Source organism: Peromyscus californicus, unplaced genomic scaffold (assembly GCF_007827085.1).
Source record: "Peromyscus californicus insignis strain IS unplaced genomic scaffold, ASM782708v3 Scaffold_4__1_contigs__length_199733344, whole genome shotgun sequence".
NCBI classification, from domain to species: domain Eukaryota; kingdom Metazoa; phylum Chordata; class Mammalia; order Rodentia; family Cricetidae; genus Peromyscus; species Peromyscus californicus.
The window spans coordinates 34,527,544-34,547,234 of record NW_026294562.1 but is presented as its reverse complement, the minus strand read 5'-3'; the positions used below and the strand labels follow the sequence as shown (position 1 = coordinate 34,547,234).

The 19,691-nt window shown below is 37.6% G+C and overlaps 1 protein-coding gene across 14 annotated transcripts in view; it reads right to left on the bottom strand.

Moving 5' to 3' along the window:
• The window catches only part of Rfx3 (regulatory factor X3), a 268,551-nt gene that overhangs the window by 101,790 nt on the left and 147,070 nt on the right, over window positions 1–19,691 (bottom strand). For all 14 annotated transcript variants that reach the window (XM_052713326.1, XM_052713331.1, XM_052713337.1 and 11 more), the window contains one exon: window positions 10,375–10,472. In XM_052713326.1, coding sequence (XP_052569286.1) covers window positions 10,375–10,472 — 98 coding nt within the window. The remainder of the gene's footprint in view (window positions 1–10,374; window positions 10,473–19,691) is intronic.

Below are 19,691 nucleotides of genomic sequence, written 5' to 3'. Positions count from 1 at the left end.
TCTCAACATAATCCAGTTACATATTCATTGTGAGCACCATGAATAGCCAATAACTTTAAAGACAATTTCTATTGGCCATAGCATCCAGCTTTGTAAATTTCAATAACCATTTTTATATTTAGTTAAATCATGAGAAACTGTGTGAAACTTTCTAAGACTTTTAAAATTTAAATGGGGAAGTTTAACCCATCACAATACTTGCAATTCACAATACCAATTATAGTTAAGATAAGAGTTTTCATGGCTCCAATGACATTCTGCCACACCCATAGATCAGTGTCTCACTCAACCATCTTCAGAGAAGCTTCTTCTTGCAGTAGATGGGAACTAATACAGAGACTGGACAATATTCAGAGAATGCAAGACTTTGCAGCACTCAGGACTAAATGGGATGTCTTCATCAAACCCTCCCCTCAGGGGCCAGGCACATATGTGGAGGAGGACTTAGGAAGATTGTAAGAGCCAGAGGGGACGGATGACTCCAAAGAAACAGTGTCTTCCAGACACAACGGGACTGATGCATGTATGAGCTCACAGAGACTGTGGCAACACTCATGGGCCTTTACAAGTTCAAGCTAGATGGGGTCCCAGCAATGAGAAGGGGAAGTGGACACAGGCTTCTACCCCTAACCAAGAAGCTATCTACAATCAGTATATACTTGCAAAGGAAAAATGAGTCCTCTCCAGTGGAGTTTCACTGGGCATATTAACCAAACATCAGTGTAGGCCCCATGCCCTTGAGCAGATGGCCAACACAAAAAGTACTCAGTGGTATTTCTCTAGACTTTCTGTCTCATAGTGCTTTCTTGGGTATTTTCTGTCTTATTAGTCTTTTGCTTGTATATTTTGGTATCTGATTTTGTGCTTTTGTGTGTTTTGTGTGTGTGTGTGTGTGTGTTTCTTGTTTTTTGTTTGATTTTTCTGGAGAGAGAAAGAGAAAATGTATGGTGTTGGGTTGGTAGGGAGGTGGGGAGGATCTGGGAGAAATAGGGGGGAGGGGAAAAGTGTGATCAGAATATAATGTTTGAAAACATTTTTTTCAATAAAAACAGCACAAAAAAGAGATAATAGTTTTCAGAAAGTAATCCAAACTAAAAAAATATATATACCCTCCACAAATAAATATATGAAATCTATATAACCCTCAGTTCGCTATGAAAATATGGCAGTGGAAAGCAAGTTACTTTAGTTTTCACATTTTCTTCTAGCTGGAAATGATTCAGGAGCTAGAACATGACCACAGAACAAGAGAAGGAGGCAGGCACTGGAGATCATGAGAAAGCTGCAGAGTATCACACATGGAACTGTACAATTGGCTTAGCTGTTTCATAGGCACACAGTGGTTAAGACAGGCCATTTCTAAGTGACTATAAAAAGGGATACAATTAGAAAAAGAGGGGTATGGACTGTCTGAATTTGATTTTGACAAAAAACCATACATTTAAATGGAAAATGGAGGAGACTTTCAAATACTGGGTTGATACGAGAAGTAGTCCATGATATCCTTGCATGGCTTTTAATCTTTGAGAAGCAAGCATTACCTTGTTTGATGGTGTCCCTGGAGCCCCAGCCAAACCAAAGTCACACACAAGTAATACTTAAGCTCCTGGCCTATCAGGTATCCATCTTGAGTGAAAATTCTGGAAATAGCCAACTTTCGAGGCAGTTTTATGCACATTTAAAAGGGTGTTCTGTGTTCATTTTGTTTGTTTTCTACAAACTGCCAAAGGTTAAGAGTAAGTAAAAGAGCACCACATGTTGGAGGTAAGAAAATGTGAATTCTACCTATCTGAGCTTCATTTATTTGTCTGTAATTGGGATGGAAATAAATTACCTCAATCCTACCAACTTTGATATTCTAGGAAGCTACATTTGAATGTCTTTCATCTTTGAAGAGATGGGAAGGTTTTATGTAGCTAATGCTAGAAGCTATTCAAGCTCTTTTCACACGTGGTCATTTCTTTCTCCAAGGTTTCCTATGGAACCAATGCTTGGTGAGCTCTAAATGGGAAGTGGATTTCCACACCAGCTCCTAGATGTCTTAGACCATGCATCAGTAGAAGGGCAAATGAAGGAAACATCTTCACCCTTAGTTACAGCAACTCCATGTAATCATTTCTTCTAAGGAAAGAGGATTTTAAAGATAATAAGAAAACATAATTTCACCTGCAAATTCTGAAACTTAGCTGTATCACTTGAGGAAAGAATAGCCTGAAGTGGATCCTTATTAATCTTTTGAAGTATATGGGAGAAGGAAGTGGAGGCCTTCAGAAAATGTACTAACCACAGGATTTTCAAGAGGCGACTCTTAGAAAATTGAGTTCCATTCTGTTCACATGCTTATGGAATTTGAAAAAATTACAAATGTCAAATGTGTTATCTCCCAAAATATAGTGTGTAAAAGTTTTGGAAATACTGAGTTTATTTCCTAAATCCTGACTTTCTTTCTTCCTAAATATAGGACTTAAAAAAAAAACAAAACTTTTAAAAACCTCAAAAGCTCTATTAGGAACTGGGATCCTCTCAAAGACTGGTCCAAGTTTTTCTCCATCTATGTAACCACAGTATGCTTTTAAGGGACTCATATTTTGTGGAACATGGCTTGAGAAATTTTACACTTAAGTTGATGATAAATGTACTCTCAAAGAAGAAGAGTGGAGAAGGCGTCATTCCATATTGTTTAGATCACCTCTAAACAATAGACACGTTTCCCTTAAAGGTTTACACAGAAAAATCCTTAGAAAACAGACATCTCAATTTTGTCATCATATAGATTACATCATTCTTTCTGCTCTGACAAGCATGATGTAGGAATGAAGGGGAGGGTAAAAGTCAAAAGAAGATGTGATAACGAAGAAAAATAATTTGATTTTTAACAATCTGCTTTCTTACTAACCAGGAGATTCTCTCCTTGTGGTATATGATAGTCCTCAGCCAGTTTAACCATCGGAACACAAATGACTAGAAAATGCAAGCTTTAAGAATTTGTACAAATAGGGATAACTAGGACCTAAATTTTGTGGAAATATCTTTGGGACAACCATTGCAAGGAAATAAACAAATTATGCAACTGAGGTTCCTGAAGAACAAGGATAAAATAAGCAGGAGAGAATGAATTGAGCTACCTTTTCCCCTGAGTAAAAAGCGATTCTGTGCCAACACCCAGCACTGTAAAGTAGTCTCAATTGTTCAATTGAAATACATGCCTACTTACTAACCCACACTGTTAAGCCTGCTTTGCTAGCAGTAATTGTCAATATTCGCAGCAAGAACCAGGTAAACACTTTAGTTTCAGCAAATTATGATGATTACACATTCTCATAAGTGATTACACGCATCTGTGAGTGCTGTCATCCCCTCTTGAGTGAGACCCTGTGCATTATGTCTACATGACATGAGAATGCTGGTAACATGGGCATAGAGAACCAGACTTACTGAGCGTGTGCAGGTTGTAGGGTCATGTACTGGGTGCTTGAAAGTTCATGACAATGACCAGAATCCCTCTCCCCTAGGAGGATCATTAGCAAAGTGGTTATTATCACACAGAAAGTGGGACTCTGAGGTCTAAGTCAGAGATCAAATACTAGCTGCCTATTAATTCAGCGTGATACAACAGAAGAATAGAGATCACACTTTCCTAACATATATGGAAGTTTTCTGAATAAAAAGAGAGAATACAAGAGTCCTAAGATGGGCATTTGATACACAACTGTATGCAGTCTAATGGGAGGTAAAAAATTAGAAAAAAGATTCAAACAGCTTATGCTGAAAAAGTAATTATTTTGATGCCCAAGAATAAAATATTCATAGTTATCTACTCACTAAAACCCTGAATCTAATTCACAGGAACATAATGACATTTCCTTATTGAGTATGGAAGTAATACGTTAGAACTCCTATTCAAAATGTAAACTCACCGGTAACAAGGAGTTTTAAAAGCATGTCTTCTCTATCTTGACCAAGAGTGTTCATTGTGACATGATACGTGGAATTGAAGATGCAATCTAGGACCACACAGCCCAGATCTAAGCTAATTGGACTTTGTAGCAAGTGAACTCATGACCTAGACCTCATTAGTCATGATCTAATCAACTGAGCTAGTGGCCACAGAAAATACGTGTTGGCACTAGACAGTTTCTGTGGAATCATTTCTGCACTTAAATAGTCCCACAATTTTAAAGAATCAACTTTAGAGATACTATTTTTCTAAGGTTTTACAAATGCATAAATTCATTCAACTAATATTTGTTACATGGGATAGTTAAATATATACAAGAAAGGACAAGAGGGCCAACAAGATGGCTTAGCAGGCCCAGGCTTATGGCACCATGCTTGATAACCTGAGTTCAATTCCCAAAAACCAACATGTTAGAAGGAAAACTCTACTCCCACAAGTTGTTTTTTTTTTTTTTAATTTTAATTACTACATACTGTGGCATACTCACACACATAAACAAACAAACAAATCTAGAAGTCCAGTTAAAATGTAGAAGACAATGTGAAGAATTTAGGACAGAAAAATGTAAACAAAGCACAACATTTAACAGCAGAGGTTAATGTTTATAACAATTTCTTGTTTGAATCATAAAGGCACTTCTGAGAAGTTATCTCCATTTCAAACACAAATTCACATCCTCCTAAGTAGTAAAGCTGACTTGTCTGCACTACTTTAAACCAGGACAAATGAGGAATTGCTATGGCAGACTCTCTTAACAGCTATCTCAAGTGCCCTTTTCCTTGACTACCTAGCTTCTATCATACAGACCTGAAATATACAAACCCCATTCTCAGCTTCTGGAGCTAGCTATCAATGGCTTTCAGGAGCAACGGCTACAAGTAAGCTGCCTCTAGCAGCATCTACAAAGGCATTTATTTTCTCTGTGAGAATAAAATCCAAGTAAGAGGGATCTTTTTTCAATCGGTATAAATGCCAACAGTAGTTAAATTCATAATAAAAATTCTAAAATCAAGCTCTAGGAGGCCCTAAACCTATATAACAAACAGGAGAAATTATATACACTATTAACCATTCAGAGTTGAATATCCACTAGAATAACAGAAATTTATTGACTTTTTAAGTACAAATGATCTAAATAAATGCAAATATAACAACCAAGTGGCAAGTACATATTCCAGGAGATTTCTTCTTAGCATCAGAAACACTATAGAACATTCATTATACAACACTAGAGATGAAATTACAGTGTGCACTTGTCCTTTATGGAGGAAGGTAAGCCGATTGTGGAGGAGGAGAAGCAACGTTCGTGGCAGAAAAGAGAGAGTGAAACACGGTCTAGGAGGAGGCTCACTCTAGACTGGCTGAGGTAGGGAGGGGCTGGAAAGATGGAAGAAAGTGGCAGGATGCCTTTCAGTAGGAAAACTGCAGACAGCTCACAGGGACATAAAGGTACCTCCCGGAAGTAGTCAAAGTTGCTATGCCTGGAGCAGGTGGGAAGTACAGAGAGAGGGAGGGAAGGGAAGAAAGCCATGGGGAGACCTGTTTATTTTAAGGTAATGAAGGTGTTCTTAAAGCAGGGGCATTATGGACAGACTCAGTAACTAAAGTAATAAACAACAGAGCATGTGGAATTCTGGGTAAGATGCTGGATTAGAAACTGAGTCTGGGTGAATGGATGAATAAAGTTAGAAGAAGGACTAAGGGTGCACCAAGTGCCCAGCTCACACTGTGTACACCATTAAACTCCCCACAAACATAGTTCTCCAACTGCCTCAGCACTGACTACTGCTGCCAATCCTTCAGACCTGAGGATTCTTAAAGAAAGCAATCTGAGCTCAGAAAAGTCTTCTCATCTGCAGGGGCACATTGAATTGCTTGAATTACTGAGATTCTGCCCTTCCCAAACTGTAGAAACTGATACAAACGACAACCCACAGCTATTTGGTGGTGGTGCACACCTTTAATCCCAGCACTTGGGAGGCAGAGGCAGGTAGATTGCTGAGTTCCAGGCCATTCTGGTCTACAGAACAGGTTCCAGGACATCCAGAGCTGTCACATACAGAAACCCTGTTGCCAAAAACCTAAGAAAAAAAAACCAAAACCAAAAAACCCAATAACAACCCGGGGGAGAAGCTACATCCTCATAATGAGGAAACATAATAACCAAATACATAATAGCTGCTATTTTACATTACTGTTTATTTTTTGATTGTTGGTTATTCAATTTCTTCCATAATTTTACTTTTTTATTTGCATTTTTCCTTTAATTATTGAACTGTATACTTGAACTTCTATCTTACAAAGAAGACCACAGAGACTGTCCCTTCCTTTTCTTTAACTACAAAAATCTTCTCCTATTTCCACATCTGCTCTAGTCTGTCTCTCACAGCTCAACCCACATGCATTTCTACTCATTCATATTCCACCCCCTTTACACTACTTTCCCAATTTCTTTCACATTTTTCTACTTAACAATATTGATAGCCTCACCTTTTAGAAAAAAAATCTATAAATTTCATTTGTTTCTTAAAGAGTTCCCAGTGTTGCTATTTCTGGATCTGATCAGGGACACTAGTGTCCCCTATTGCAAGTCATGTCAAGACTGCTAGTAAGGCATTAGGGGTAGCTAGCCATAACTCCCCACAACCAAATAAAAGTGGGGACCATAGTTTGCAGTAAACACCACCCTTCCACCCTTCTGAAGGATTCTTATAAAACAAAACAAAACATTAGGGAAAGGGGGAAAGTGGTGGGAATACACAACCATCCCAACAGATGCACAAAATACAAAGAAATACACACTAAGAATGAGACAGTCTCCATAACACACCCACAACCTCTCAGCTCCACAAAAATAGAAAACAAAGACACCAAGACAGTTAAAATTTCAGAGAAAAATTTAGATATTTTTTTAAAGGATCAGTGGCCATAAAGGTCACTCAGGTAAGCAGATGATCAAAATATGGAAACCCATTCAGGACCTAGACAAGAAAGTAACCAGGGAATGAAACAGTTGGGAACTTGGAGTAAAAATTTCAAAATATGGAGAAAAATATTCAACCAAGAAATTGAGGTACCGAGGAGGAACCAAGCAGAAGCAGTGGAAATATAAGCCAATAAATCAAATTGGAAAATTACAAAAGAATGCTTTATGAACAGACTAAGCATAAAAATGAGTTTCAAAGAAAAAGACAAAGTCAAGATAACACTACATTAATGTGGTGGTATTGTGTTCCCCAAAATATTGTGTACCTTAATAAACTTATCTGGGGTCAGAGAACAGAAAAGCCACAAGATATTTAGGCTAGAAAATGTTAGCACACACCTTTAATCCTAGCATTCCAGAGACAGAAATCCCTCTGGATCTCTGTGAGTTCAAGGCCGCATTGGAAACAGCCAGGCATGGTGACTCACGCCTTTAATCCCAGAAAGCAGCCTTTAATCCCAGGAGTGGTGGTAGAAAGCAGAAAGGTTTATAAGGCGTGAGGACCAGAAACTAGAAGCATTTGGCTGGTTAAGCATTTTGGCTGGTTAAGCATTCAGGCTTCTAGCGGCAGTTCAGCTGAGAGCCATTGGAATGAGGACACAGAAGCTTCCAGTCTGAGGAAACAGGACCAGCTGAGGAATTGGCAAGGTGAGATAGCTGTGGCTTGTTCTGTCTCTCTGATCTACCAGCACTGACCCCAATAACTGGCCTCAGGTTTGATTTTATTAATAATAACTTTTAAGACTCATGCTACACATTAAGACATATATTTTTAAATATTAATAGGATGATCAAAACATATGAAAAACCTAACTACATTAAAGAGACCTAGTGATCCATGATAGAAGGAACTGGGGGGAAGTCAAAAGGTATAGACAATTAATTCAATGAAATAATAGCAGATAATTTCCTGAAACTACTAAGGAACTGTAATATTTCAAATGACAGTTATAGGCAAAATATTTCTGAGCAAGGCTCTAACAGTATTCGGCATAACCCTAAGAATTAATAAATGGGATCTGAATAGGACTCCAATAACAAAGGAAACAACTCTAAGAACTGATAAAAATCAACTACATGAAATTAAAAAGGATTTAGGAAGCCATAAGAAACTGTCAGGAGAGTGAATAGACAGCCTATAGATTGGTAGAAAATTCTGCCAGTTATACTTCAGATAGGGGACTAATACCTAGAACATATAAAGAACTACAAAAATTAAACACACACACATGTACAAATGCACACTACCAATCAATGTATAATCTAATGAACCAAATAAGCGTTTCCAAGAAGAAACAAAAATGGACAACAAACATTTTTTTATGTGTTTCAATATTATCAACCACCAGAGAAATGCAAATCAAAGCTACTCTGAGATTCCCTCTCCTATCAGTCTATATGGTTAACACTGAAAAAGCAAAATATATCAAAAATGGCAAAGAGTATGAGAGAAGAAGAACCTTAAATCACTGCTAGTGCCAGAGTAACCTGAAAGAGATACTATAGAAATTAATAATGAATTTTCTAAAAATTCTAAAAATACCATGTGATCCAGCTATTCCACTACATGGCATACACCCAAAGAAAGAACACTATATAAGACCCCAGTGATACACACACACCAATCTTACCACTTTTTTTTTTTTTGCAAAAGCAAGAAAGTGGAATTAATTTATATATTTCATTAAAATGTGGTAAATATACACAATGGTATTTTATGCAGCCATAAAGAATGTTATGTTACAAAGTTACATAGCCTACAGAAAAACAGATGAATCTGGAAATATATCAAATAAGGTAACCTACACTTAGAAAAATATTGCATGCCCTCTCTCCTATGCAGATCCTAGTTTCATTTTTTTTTAATTAAAAAATTCTCTGCATGTGAATGTTTTGACTGCATGTATCTTGTGCATACTTAGTGATCACAGAGGCCAGAAAAGGTCATCCACTGGAATGCAAGTTACAGAAGTTTGTGAGCTGCCACATGGGTGCTGGGAATCAAACCTGATTCTCTGGGAGAGCAGCCAGGGCTCTTAACTGCTAAAGCCTCTCTTCAGCCCCTGATTCTGCGTGCGTGGGAGAGGGGGGGGGGAAGGAGTATAATTATGAAGGTGAGAGTGTATACAGATAATCAAACTAGAAAGGGGACAGAAAGAGAAAGATTTCTGAAGCAGGGAAGACACACGTGATACTAAAACAGCAAGGGGACTATCACATATGGAAAGGTATGGGTGGGGGAGGTCGTCACACAGGGAAAGGAATAAGGGAAGTAAGGGAAGAGTACCAACAAAAACAAACTAGGTTTGAAATGCCACAACGAAACCATGACTTTGTCTTCTAACTAAAAAAAGAAAAATGGACAAAAGAGGAGCTTTCTTTCCACTTCCAACTATCTATCATGATCCAGGTCATAAACAGCATGATACACAACTTCAACTGGACTCTGTCATGCATACTTGTCTTTTTACAGTTACCACAGTGGGTAAAACCCAGGCCTTCTGAGAGCTCACAAGGTGCTATCATTGGGATCAGTGGAAGCAACCATAGAAAGAAGCCAAGACAGCAGAGTTATCTTGAGGAGCAGCCACACGGCAGAGATGCAAGAAGCATCCATTCTGCAGGGATGTGAGAAGTGCCCACCCTGTAGGGATTCAAGGAGCACACGCAGGAACACACACACTCCAGGGATGAAAGAACCACAGACACTACTGGACCGGAAGCAAGGACACTGAAAGAACCTAAGTTCACCTTCAGTTCACATTCAGAAACTGTTCACTAACAAAAGCCCAGCTTGAAATCACTGCTGACAACTTGGAGTAATTCTTAGTTTCTTCATTTATAATATTACACTGACTTGCAATCCAAAGTGGCTGCAAAAGACAACAAATTTACAAATTGCTACTACTGTTGATGCAAAGGAGACAAGATAGTTGGGGGCGGGCAGACTTAGGCAGGAAAATAAGATTCATGGAAGATCATTACTCATACAGATTTAACTGTGAAGAGGTCTACAAAATTCCAAATATATGTTTTGCTATTTTTTTTTTTACAAATTTACAGATGAATAAAAACCTCATACATACTCAACTTAACATTTAAAAATCACAAATAGTAAGGCATTATTAAAACATATGCATCACTAACAAGAAATACAAGTTTTTCTCAATTTAGGGATAATTGTTAAAGCACATGTAATTTCAAAAATTTTAAACATTCTGAGAATGCTAAGTGAGAAGAAAATATGGGTGCATTTACTAATAAATACAGACAGAGCTCTAAGTATCAGTTTAATTTAAATAACTCTGTTGTAGCAAAAAAAAAATGTCGAAAGTCACACAAACAATTCCAGTAGTAGAGAGGGCTGTACTAGAAAGAACAGTAGTTCCCTGAATTGAAGGAATTAATCCAACTTCAGCATCCAACTTACATTGCTCCATTGGTATAGACAGTATCACTTCCTTCCACATACTGCACCTGAGCTGGGTAGACATGTTGGACCTGCTGAACTGTCTGTACCTGCTGCACCTGAAAAATGAATATTAGGAACATGTTAAGTGGTAGACATCAAAAGGGTACACCACACTAGATCCATGGTAAACAATAACCATAGAAAGGGTCCATTGTATTAGATCCATGGTAAGTGGCAGACATAGAAAGAGTACACTACATTAGATTTAGCTCAGATTTCTCCAGAACATTGATCAGCAGGAGATGGCCAGGGATAAAATCTCTTAGGTTCATGCTACTTTAAAGTTAAGAAACTTGTGTGTTTAGATCAACTACAGCACTTACCCAAATAATTCTACAATTTTCTTGTCAGTGTACATAGACACGCAGTTTTATGCTTAACATTCTGAAAGCTTTTCAACTGATTTTGATGATTTATAAAATTCTACTCTAATTTTTAAACAAAAGCTAAATTTATTTTTAATTAAAATCAACAGTCTCCATCTGTATAATGTTACTTGTATATATGTATATTTTTCTGGGCTGACCATTTGGTATAGGATGGATGAGCTCTTTATCCCTGAAAACATATATACATACAAATAACATTTTATGGGCTAAGCAGGTTGTATTTCATATATTTAGAAATACATACACACATATACATAATTAATATCAATTAAAGAAAAAGAGGTCATGAATTTGAAAGACAGCAAGGGGGAGTTACATGGAAGGGGTTGTAGGGGAAAAAGGGAAGTAAGGAAATAATGTAATTATATTATAATCTAAAAAAGTGAAATATTACAATAAAAACCCCATAACAGAAAAATTTATACACTTAAATATTGCCAAGTATCTTAACAAATTTCATGCACTCATTTTTAAAGTAACTATCATCTACCCTTTCCTCTTATCCTCTCACAAATTATGAAAAGCAATTCTAGGATTATTTTTTTATATATTTACTTATTTACTTACTCATTTATGGGGGAGGGGCATATCGAGCTTGGAAAACAATTTTCATGAGTCATTTTACTTCAACTATGTGGGTTCTAGGACTCAAACTCAGATAGTCAGGCTTAGTGTCAAGCACCTTTACTCACTGAGCCGTCTCACTGGACCCAATTTGTCATTTCTAAGGGGTGAAAATTATTACTAAGATTTATTTCTAGTAATTATGTGTATGCGTGTCTGTGTGCAGGTGCTCACTGAGGCCAGAAGAATACTTTGAACCCTGAGTGGTAGTTGTAGTTGCAAGTCTCCTTACATGGGTGATAGAGACCAAACTTGGATCCTTCACAAGACACAAACCATGCTAACCACTGATATTTATCCTCAAGTCCCAAGAGATCAAAAGTATCAAAGCATTAACAGTTCCATCATATCATCTGGAATTCATCGTTCCAATGACTTTGTAGTGTGTGTCTGTTCAAATAAAGATGCTAATGTGTTCCCCAGAGTGCATTCAGGTCCCCACACCTTAATTGGTAACAGTTTTTTCATTCTTTTTCTACTTAGCCTTTTACCTCTAGAAAAAAAAAGGGGCTGTTGTTTACTTCAAAGGCTCTCTAGCATTATAGATTTATTGAACAGCATCACTTGACAAAGTTCCAGCATTCTGACATTGTGGATCACAATTCTCCAGCACCCTTTTACTTTCATTTTTAATGATTCTTGCTATGTGTTATGGGAGTTCCCTTATGCCTTTTCCTTTGGGAAATTTTATGTGGTCTTCAGTGGAGGATGAGGATGTATACAGTGGCTGCCTCTTTAAACAAAATAAGTCTTTGGAAAATATCCCCACCAGCATGGTAACTGCCTACTCCCACACAAGTTAACACCAAGCTGCTGGAAAATTTAGATAACTAACATATGCCTGATAGATAAGGTATATTTGCTAAATAATAATAAATAAGATTTGTTTGATAAATAAAGTATATTTGATAATCAAGATTTTATAAATTCTTAAGGTTTGCTCAGTTTCATAGTAATATCTGTTTAGCTTCCTCTTTGTTCACTTTAAGCTTTAGCTATTTGGATGAACTAAGACATACAAAAAAAACTGCAATATTCTATAATGGAGTGACTAGTTGTGTGTCATCCCCCACCCTCCAGAAAGTCCTTTTCCCAAGGTCAAACATGTAAACAAAAGTCCTCATATCCTCAGAGGCCAGAAGAAAGTTCTTGCTTGCTACAAAGGGCATTCTCCTTGTCTCTGGTAAGAGGTACTTGCAGCCCTTCCATTAACATATGACTGTGGTGCCTACTAACTTGTCTAGGATTCCCTAAAGCTGTAATTTCAGGTACTATAGTGTGCCAACCAACATGGGCTCTTTCTTAATGGTGGTAGATTACAAAGCCACTGATATGCTCCCCTCCACCCAACATCACAGTTAGTGAAATCTAGGGAAAAGCTAAGGCCACAAAGATTGTTTATTCTGACCAATAAACCTAGTAATACAATGCAAATTGAGAACTCAGCCCATTCCATTTTATTTGCAAATTATTATTATATTTGCCCAAAGCCCCCCAAAGCTTAAACCCACTGTAAATATCTAATAATTACTCATAGTTAAATAATGCACTGTACCTAGCAAACAAATTGCCAATGAATATTTATAAAATTTATATTATCTTCTACATTTGGGCATCAATTTTTATTGAAGAATAAAGAAGTTACTAAGAAACACTTATTATTCGAAAGTAAACAAGTAAGACTACTTATAAAATACATATTTTTATATATGTAGACATATCTGTGTGGGTGTATGCCATTTGCATGCAAGTGTCCACAGAGAGTGCTGGAGCTGGAGTTAAAAGCAGTTGTGAGCTGTTTGTGGTAAGTGTCAGGAAGTAGACTCAAATCTACTGGAAAAACTGCAAGTGTTTTTAACTGATGAGCCATCTCTCCATTCTCCTGATAAGAATATATTTTAATGCTGTTTAATGTAGCACTAAAGATGAGAGGTGAAATTTTTACATTGCATGCTATTTTCACTTTCAAAGACAACTATGATTCAAAATTGTTCAAATATTACTTGATATTCTATTAAACACTAAGTGATGTTTGGATCTGTGTTAAGAGGTTATACATTAGAGACTGATTTCCTATTTTAATTTTCATTAGTTTAATGCAGGAAGACTCAAGTAAGTATTGAGATGGGGAAATAACTTCCTATGGATAGTTCATCACCACTTCCAACAGCTTTATTTCCCACATCTCTTGTGAAATCTCTAACCCATCCCATCAGTTGCTACTTGCCCCCACACATGTCTTTAGAAAAGGAAATGATTAAATAAAGTCTATATGAAATTTTATTTATTTATTATTTATTATCTACATTTTATTTGCTTCACAAAATAAATTCCCAAAAATTCTTCCCCCCAAAAAATAAACATTTGCCACCATTTTTTTCATTTTTGTAAAGAGTTAAGTGGTCAAAATATGAATTAGAAAAGAGATGGATAAAGGTGGATTTAACATAGTTAATCATAATCAATTATAATTGACTATCCATTGAATAAAAGTGGTTCTAACATATGAAACTCAAAATGGCCTTGAATCAACTTTTAAGAGCTTAGAAAGTTGGCAGTAATGAGGGTCTCATTATAACAACATTCTACACTAGAGAGTTATTCTGTCCATTAACCAAAAATACACTGCCAAAATGTAAATATATGAAATAATGCACTTATATTCACAGTGACTAGGTGGTGGAGAAACTCACCTGTCTCACATGAATATATATTGAAATAAACAGAAGCACTCATATCACCGTTCAAAGTGTAGCACTCTGAGCTTATTTGCTTATTTAATGTACATGTTTCATGATTTGCCTTATTTACAATAGAAATGAATATCAAAGCAAATTACACACCACAGGAACATGTGTTAGTTCAACAGAATCAATTAGTATATTTTGAGGACAAATTTACACAATATGTTATTTTGGATGTGTTTCAAGAAAAAGAACATGAATCATACTTCAAAGCAGAAATCCTTCTCAATGGTAAATGAAACCAGTATAATTGTTACGTTTATTAGTCAGCTAAGAAGCTTTCTAGTATCTTTGTAAAAAAATTCTTTATGTCAAGATAATTATCTTGCTCATAAGAGCATTCCTTATACATTTAGTTGGCACCAAGTGCTCTCAGTGCTCAACCTAAGAAACACAAAAAGCTGTATTAACATTACTCTACTAGGTCTACAAGAGACATGAGAGAGCTCTGCCAGATTAAAAAGGTGAGAGGTTGCTATGCGACTGACCAAACATGAAATGGGAGGGAAAGAATCGGGGTCATAGCAGGTGTAACAGCAGGGAAGAAAGCCAGCAGTGCAGCAGCAGCTACTCCAAAGGCCACCTGTGACCAGAGAGAAGGCCTCAGCCAAGATTTCTAAACTAGCAACCCGGAGGGATATGAAGCAACTGAGGAAAGAAAAGTGTAGATGTCAAGAGGGCAGTGTGAGCAAGCCAGATCAAGATGCCAGAAAAGAAAAGGCACAAAGGGAAAGCTGGTTTGTCTAACAGGTAGGGAGTTAGAAAAATAGAAATAATACTCTCTCTCTCTCTCTCTCTCTCTCTCTCTCTCTCTCTCTCTCTCTCTCTCTCTCTCTCTCTCTGTCACCTGGTTAAAAGTAATATAAACTCTGTTGTAAGCTTTGTCATATGTCTTACCAAGAATACTCCTACCATCATTGACTACCATACTAACTATAGGTAAAGAGTATTGATTCATGAGCACAGGATGACAGTGACCAAGGCTTGGTGAAGTCACGGGACACTCGGCGCGGGGGTGGGGGGTACTTTAATTACCTCCTGCTGCACTTTTTGAGGAAAAGAAATGTCTCTACAATGTTAACATCTATGGGCTTCATCTTAGGACAGTCAATGTTAACTAATATAAGACCTTCAGTCTCCTGAGTGTGGTGGCCCCTTCACAAAGAAGATGGATGATTGGACAGTGGGACATGACTCTTATTTAAATGACAGAATTCATTGTAATAGAAATTTGAATTTGTTTCCTTACACTTAAATTCACTCCGTGGCCCTGAGATTGGCTGGCTTGTCCACTTACACATTGTGTAGTTTCTGTTTGGAAGTAAATCTCAGGTCTTTAGATAGTTTCTTCAAGTAGACTTTAAGTGAGTCTTCTTCAATTCAACCCAGTAAAATCACCACAAAGCTCACTTCTGCAGCAGGACTGCAGACAAACTGAAGCACAGGATTACATGCTAAAACTATGTGGTTGCTATGGGCAACCTGAAGACGTTACATTTGGGCTTCAGATCTAACCATAAAGCAGTACACTCCCAATGGACTCAGTCTCCTTCTGACCACAGAAGAAACTGGGAATTCAAATGGTGGAGAATCAACTCCACAAAATATTCCTAAATGCTTACTACCCATCATATCCTCAAACGTACTAACAGCAAAACATAGAAGCCACTAGAAAGAGGGGAAGTGTTTAAAGGAATAGGAAAGTCCAGGGAGCAGAGACGAAACTCAGGGAAGTTAGTTTACACAATTCTGAATCACAAAATACAATGGATGGTACATAAACAAGCTTACTTTTTCTCATTAAATATAAATACAGTAATTGCTTTCCACAAAGAATAACATTTTACCATAGGAGCACATTACTAGTAAGATCTGTATCACGAATCTTAGAAGTTCTTATTAATAAAATCAAACCTGAGGCCAGGTATGGGGTGACTGCTGGAAGATCAGAGAAGCAGAACAAGCCACAGCTACCTCACCTCGCCAGTTCCTCAGCTGATCCTGTTTCCTCAGACTGGAAGCCTCTGAGTCCTCATCCAGAATGAATCTCAGCTGAACTGCTGCTCCAAAGCCTGAAAGCTTAACCAGCTAAAAGCTTCTAGTTTCTGTTCTTCATGCCTTATATATCTTTCTGCTTTCTGCCATCACTCCCTGGGATTAAAGGCTCACTTCTTGGAATTAAAGGCGTGTGTCACCATGCCTGGCTTTTTCCAAAGTGGCCTTGAACTCACAGAGATCCAGAGGGATTTCTGCCTCTGGAATGCTAGGATTAAAGGCGTGTGTGCCACCATTTTCTAGTCTCTGTATCTAGTGGCTGTTCTGTTCTTTGACCCCAGATAAGTTTATTAGGGTGCACAATATTTTGGGGAACACAATACCACCACAAAGATCCACACTAAGTACAATTTTTTTAAAAATTAGAATATATAATATATTTCCTGGTGAGAATGCCTATATACAAATTCCACACTGGATCCAGGATCTCTTGGAATGATGTCTATGTGCAGGGAAAAAGAGATGGTTCCTGTAGGTTCCTGAGGATTCTGAGTTAAGAACATGTGTTATTAAGCTTAAGTGTTTGTATCCTAGTCTTCCTCCAGTGTTTTTCCAAATTTTGGGGAAATCTAAGTAACTAAAGATATGATGGGTTTTTACTACTTGGTTTTCTTTTCTCAATAATACATCTTAGAGCCATTTGTGTGTGTGTGTGTGTGTGCGCGTGCGCGCGCGTGTAGATGTGTGACTGGATATACATCCACCTAAAGCTACTGATAATTGACTTTAGAGTATTCTATAATATAAAGATTATTTAAATATTTCAGTTTTAGGGAGCATTTGAATTACTTTTTTATTATATAAAGTGCTATAGAGAAATAATCTAGGGATTGTTGATATGGCTCAGTGGTAATGCACTTGCCTAGCATATATGAGACCATGAATTCCACCCCAGCACTGCAAAACAAAACAAAGCCTACTTGTTTTAAAGTGAAAATATACATTTATTTTAAGTTGTGTTTGGTGTAATAACTGCAATTCCAGGGCTAAGGAACAAAAAAGGAAGACCCTGGGAAACAAAGCAGGCTAGGCTAGCTTAACAGTGTCTTGATACAGTCTCTCAATATGTTTACTGGCCATTTGTTTTCATGTTTTGTGAATAGCTATTCATATCCTTTGTCCACTAATACACAGCATTGAGTTGTCATCCATTACTGATTTTGAAGGGTCTTGTAAACAAAGATTTTCTTCCCATATATTCAATGTCATTCTACCTTTAGGTTTATTTATGTTGTTTACTAGCACATTTTGTTATTTATAATGTTGAGGCTGGCCTTGAACTTGAGTCCCCCTTAATCAGCTTTCTTAATAATGGGATTATAAGATTACATTATTATGCTCAGCATGTCAATGGTTACTAGGTAAAATATAGCAAACTAGTTCTTAGATGCCTAGTGGTGTTTATATTCTATGTAAGCTGATCTTCCTTTTCTAAGATCAGACTTACAAGTTTGCCATTATTACTTTTATTCTTTTTAACCTTAATTAATTCTATAGTCCTTTTGTTGCTATCAAAAGAAAGTAACATTCCAGCTTTTTCTAAGCAGGTATTTAATCCTTTTTATCTTAAAATGATCATAGTAAACAAAATTCACATTTATACAAGGATGTACTTACTGCTTGTCTGATATTACTCGTGTGTGTGTGTGTGTGTGTGTGTGTGTGTGTGTGTGTGTGCGCATAGTATTATTCAGGTTTGATGGGTATATGTGCATATCTGTGTGGAAGTCAGAGTACAATTCAGGGTGTCATTCCTCAAGTACTATTTTCATCCGTATTCTCTCTCTCTCTCTCTCTCTCTCTCTCTCTCTCTCTCTCTCTCTCTCTCTCTCTCTCTCTCTCTCTCTCTCTCTGTTCTCTCTCCAGCCTCTCTCACTGGTCTGGAACTTTCCTAGTAGGTTTAACTAAGTGGCCAATAAGCCCAGAGATCTGCTTCCCTGGTGCTAGATTGCAAGCGAGGACCACCCCCACTCCTCCATGCATTTTTACATGGGTTTGTGGACTTTGGGCATGGAACTCAGATTGTTATACTTCAAGGCATGACTTTAAAGTCAGACTACCTCTCTAGGCCACCACTCAATTCTTATTACGATAGATTTGGTAGAACACATCTTTCCTCCACCACTATTCCATTTTGGTCAAATATTCTTATATACATTCATTTCCAGAACTTCAGAATCAGCAGGTTCTTCTTTCAGGGAAACACTGTGAAGAGTTTCAGTTTGATAAGACTGAAACAATACACTGATCTGGGACAGAAATAAACTTCCCATCTAGGAATAAAGTATTCTTTGCTGTGGGATGGTCTGTATGGCAAATGTGTTGCTAATTAGTCAATAAATAAAACACTGATTGGCCATTGGCTAGGCAGGAAGTATAGGCGGGACAGAGGAGAATAAAGCTAGGAAGTGGAAGGCTGAGTCAGAGAGACACTGCCAGCCGCCACGACGACAAACAGCATATGAAGATGCCGGTAAGCCACGAGCCACGTGGCAAGGTATAGATTAATGGAAATGGATTAATTTAAGCTGTAAGAACAGTTAGCAAGAAGCCTGCCACGGCCATACAGTTTGTAACCAATACAAGTCTCTGTGTTTACTTGGTTGCGTCTGAGCAGCTGTGGGACTAGCAGGTAAGAGAGATTTGTCCTGACTGTGGGCCAGGCAGGAAAACTCTAGCTACAATTCTTCTTATATATTCTCTGCAACAAAGCTTTCTTTTTAGTATTAGAATTGATAACTCCTTAATGTAACTTTGCATATGTGAGTTGGACATTTCACCTAGGTCACTGTAACGAACGAGCTATTATGAAGATTTCAAAGTGCTATACAAGGCAGAGTTGTCAAAATTCTCTTTCCAAAAGATGACAAACCCTAATTCTTCCAACCTGCCAATTTGACACAAATGAAGGAGCAGGCTGATCTGTCTCCAGGAGTCCTCAAGAAGATGAGTGCTGGTCTAACTGGTAGCTCAAGAGGAAGTAGGTCAGTACACCACAAGACTTCATTTCTACTCTGAAGATGGAATGAGAAGAAGGGAATGTGGGGAGCTCCAGAAGCACAAAGCGAAGCCCAGCAGATGGACAGCAAAGAAACAGTCAGCCATACAATTGAAACAAAGGCAGAAATATGACAGCAACCTAAATGATTTTGGACTGATTTGTTCTCTGGGAACTCTGAAAAAACAAATGCCCATTGGGGCAGATGAAATTCATTGTGAGAGACATGCAACAGAGAAACCAGTCCAGCCTAGCCAGACTTACCTATAACCTATAGAAATGGAGATAACAGTGTTGCCAGAAGCTACAGAATTTGCTGAGATTTCTTAGGAAGAAAGTATCTTAGGGCTGCTATTGCTGTGATAAAACACCATGACCAAAAGCAACTTGGAGAGGAAAGGATTTGTCTCAGCTGACAAGTCTTAGGTCTCACTCCACCACCAAGGGAAGTCAGAGCAGAAGCTC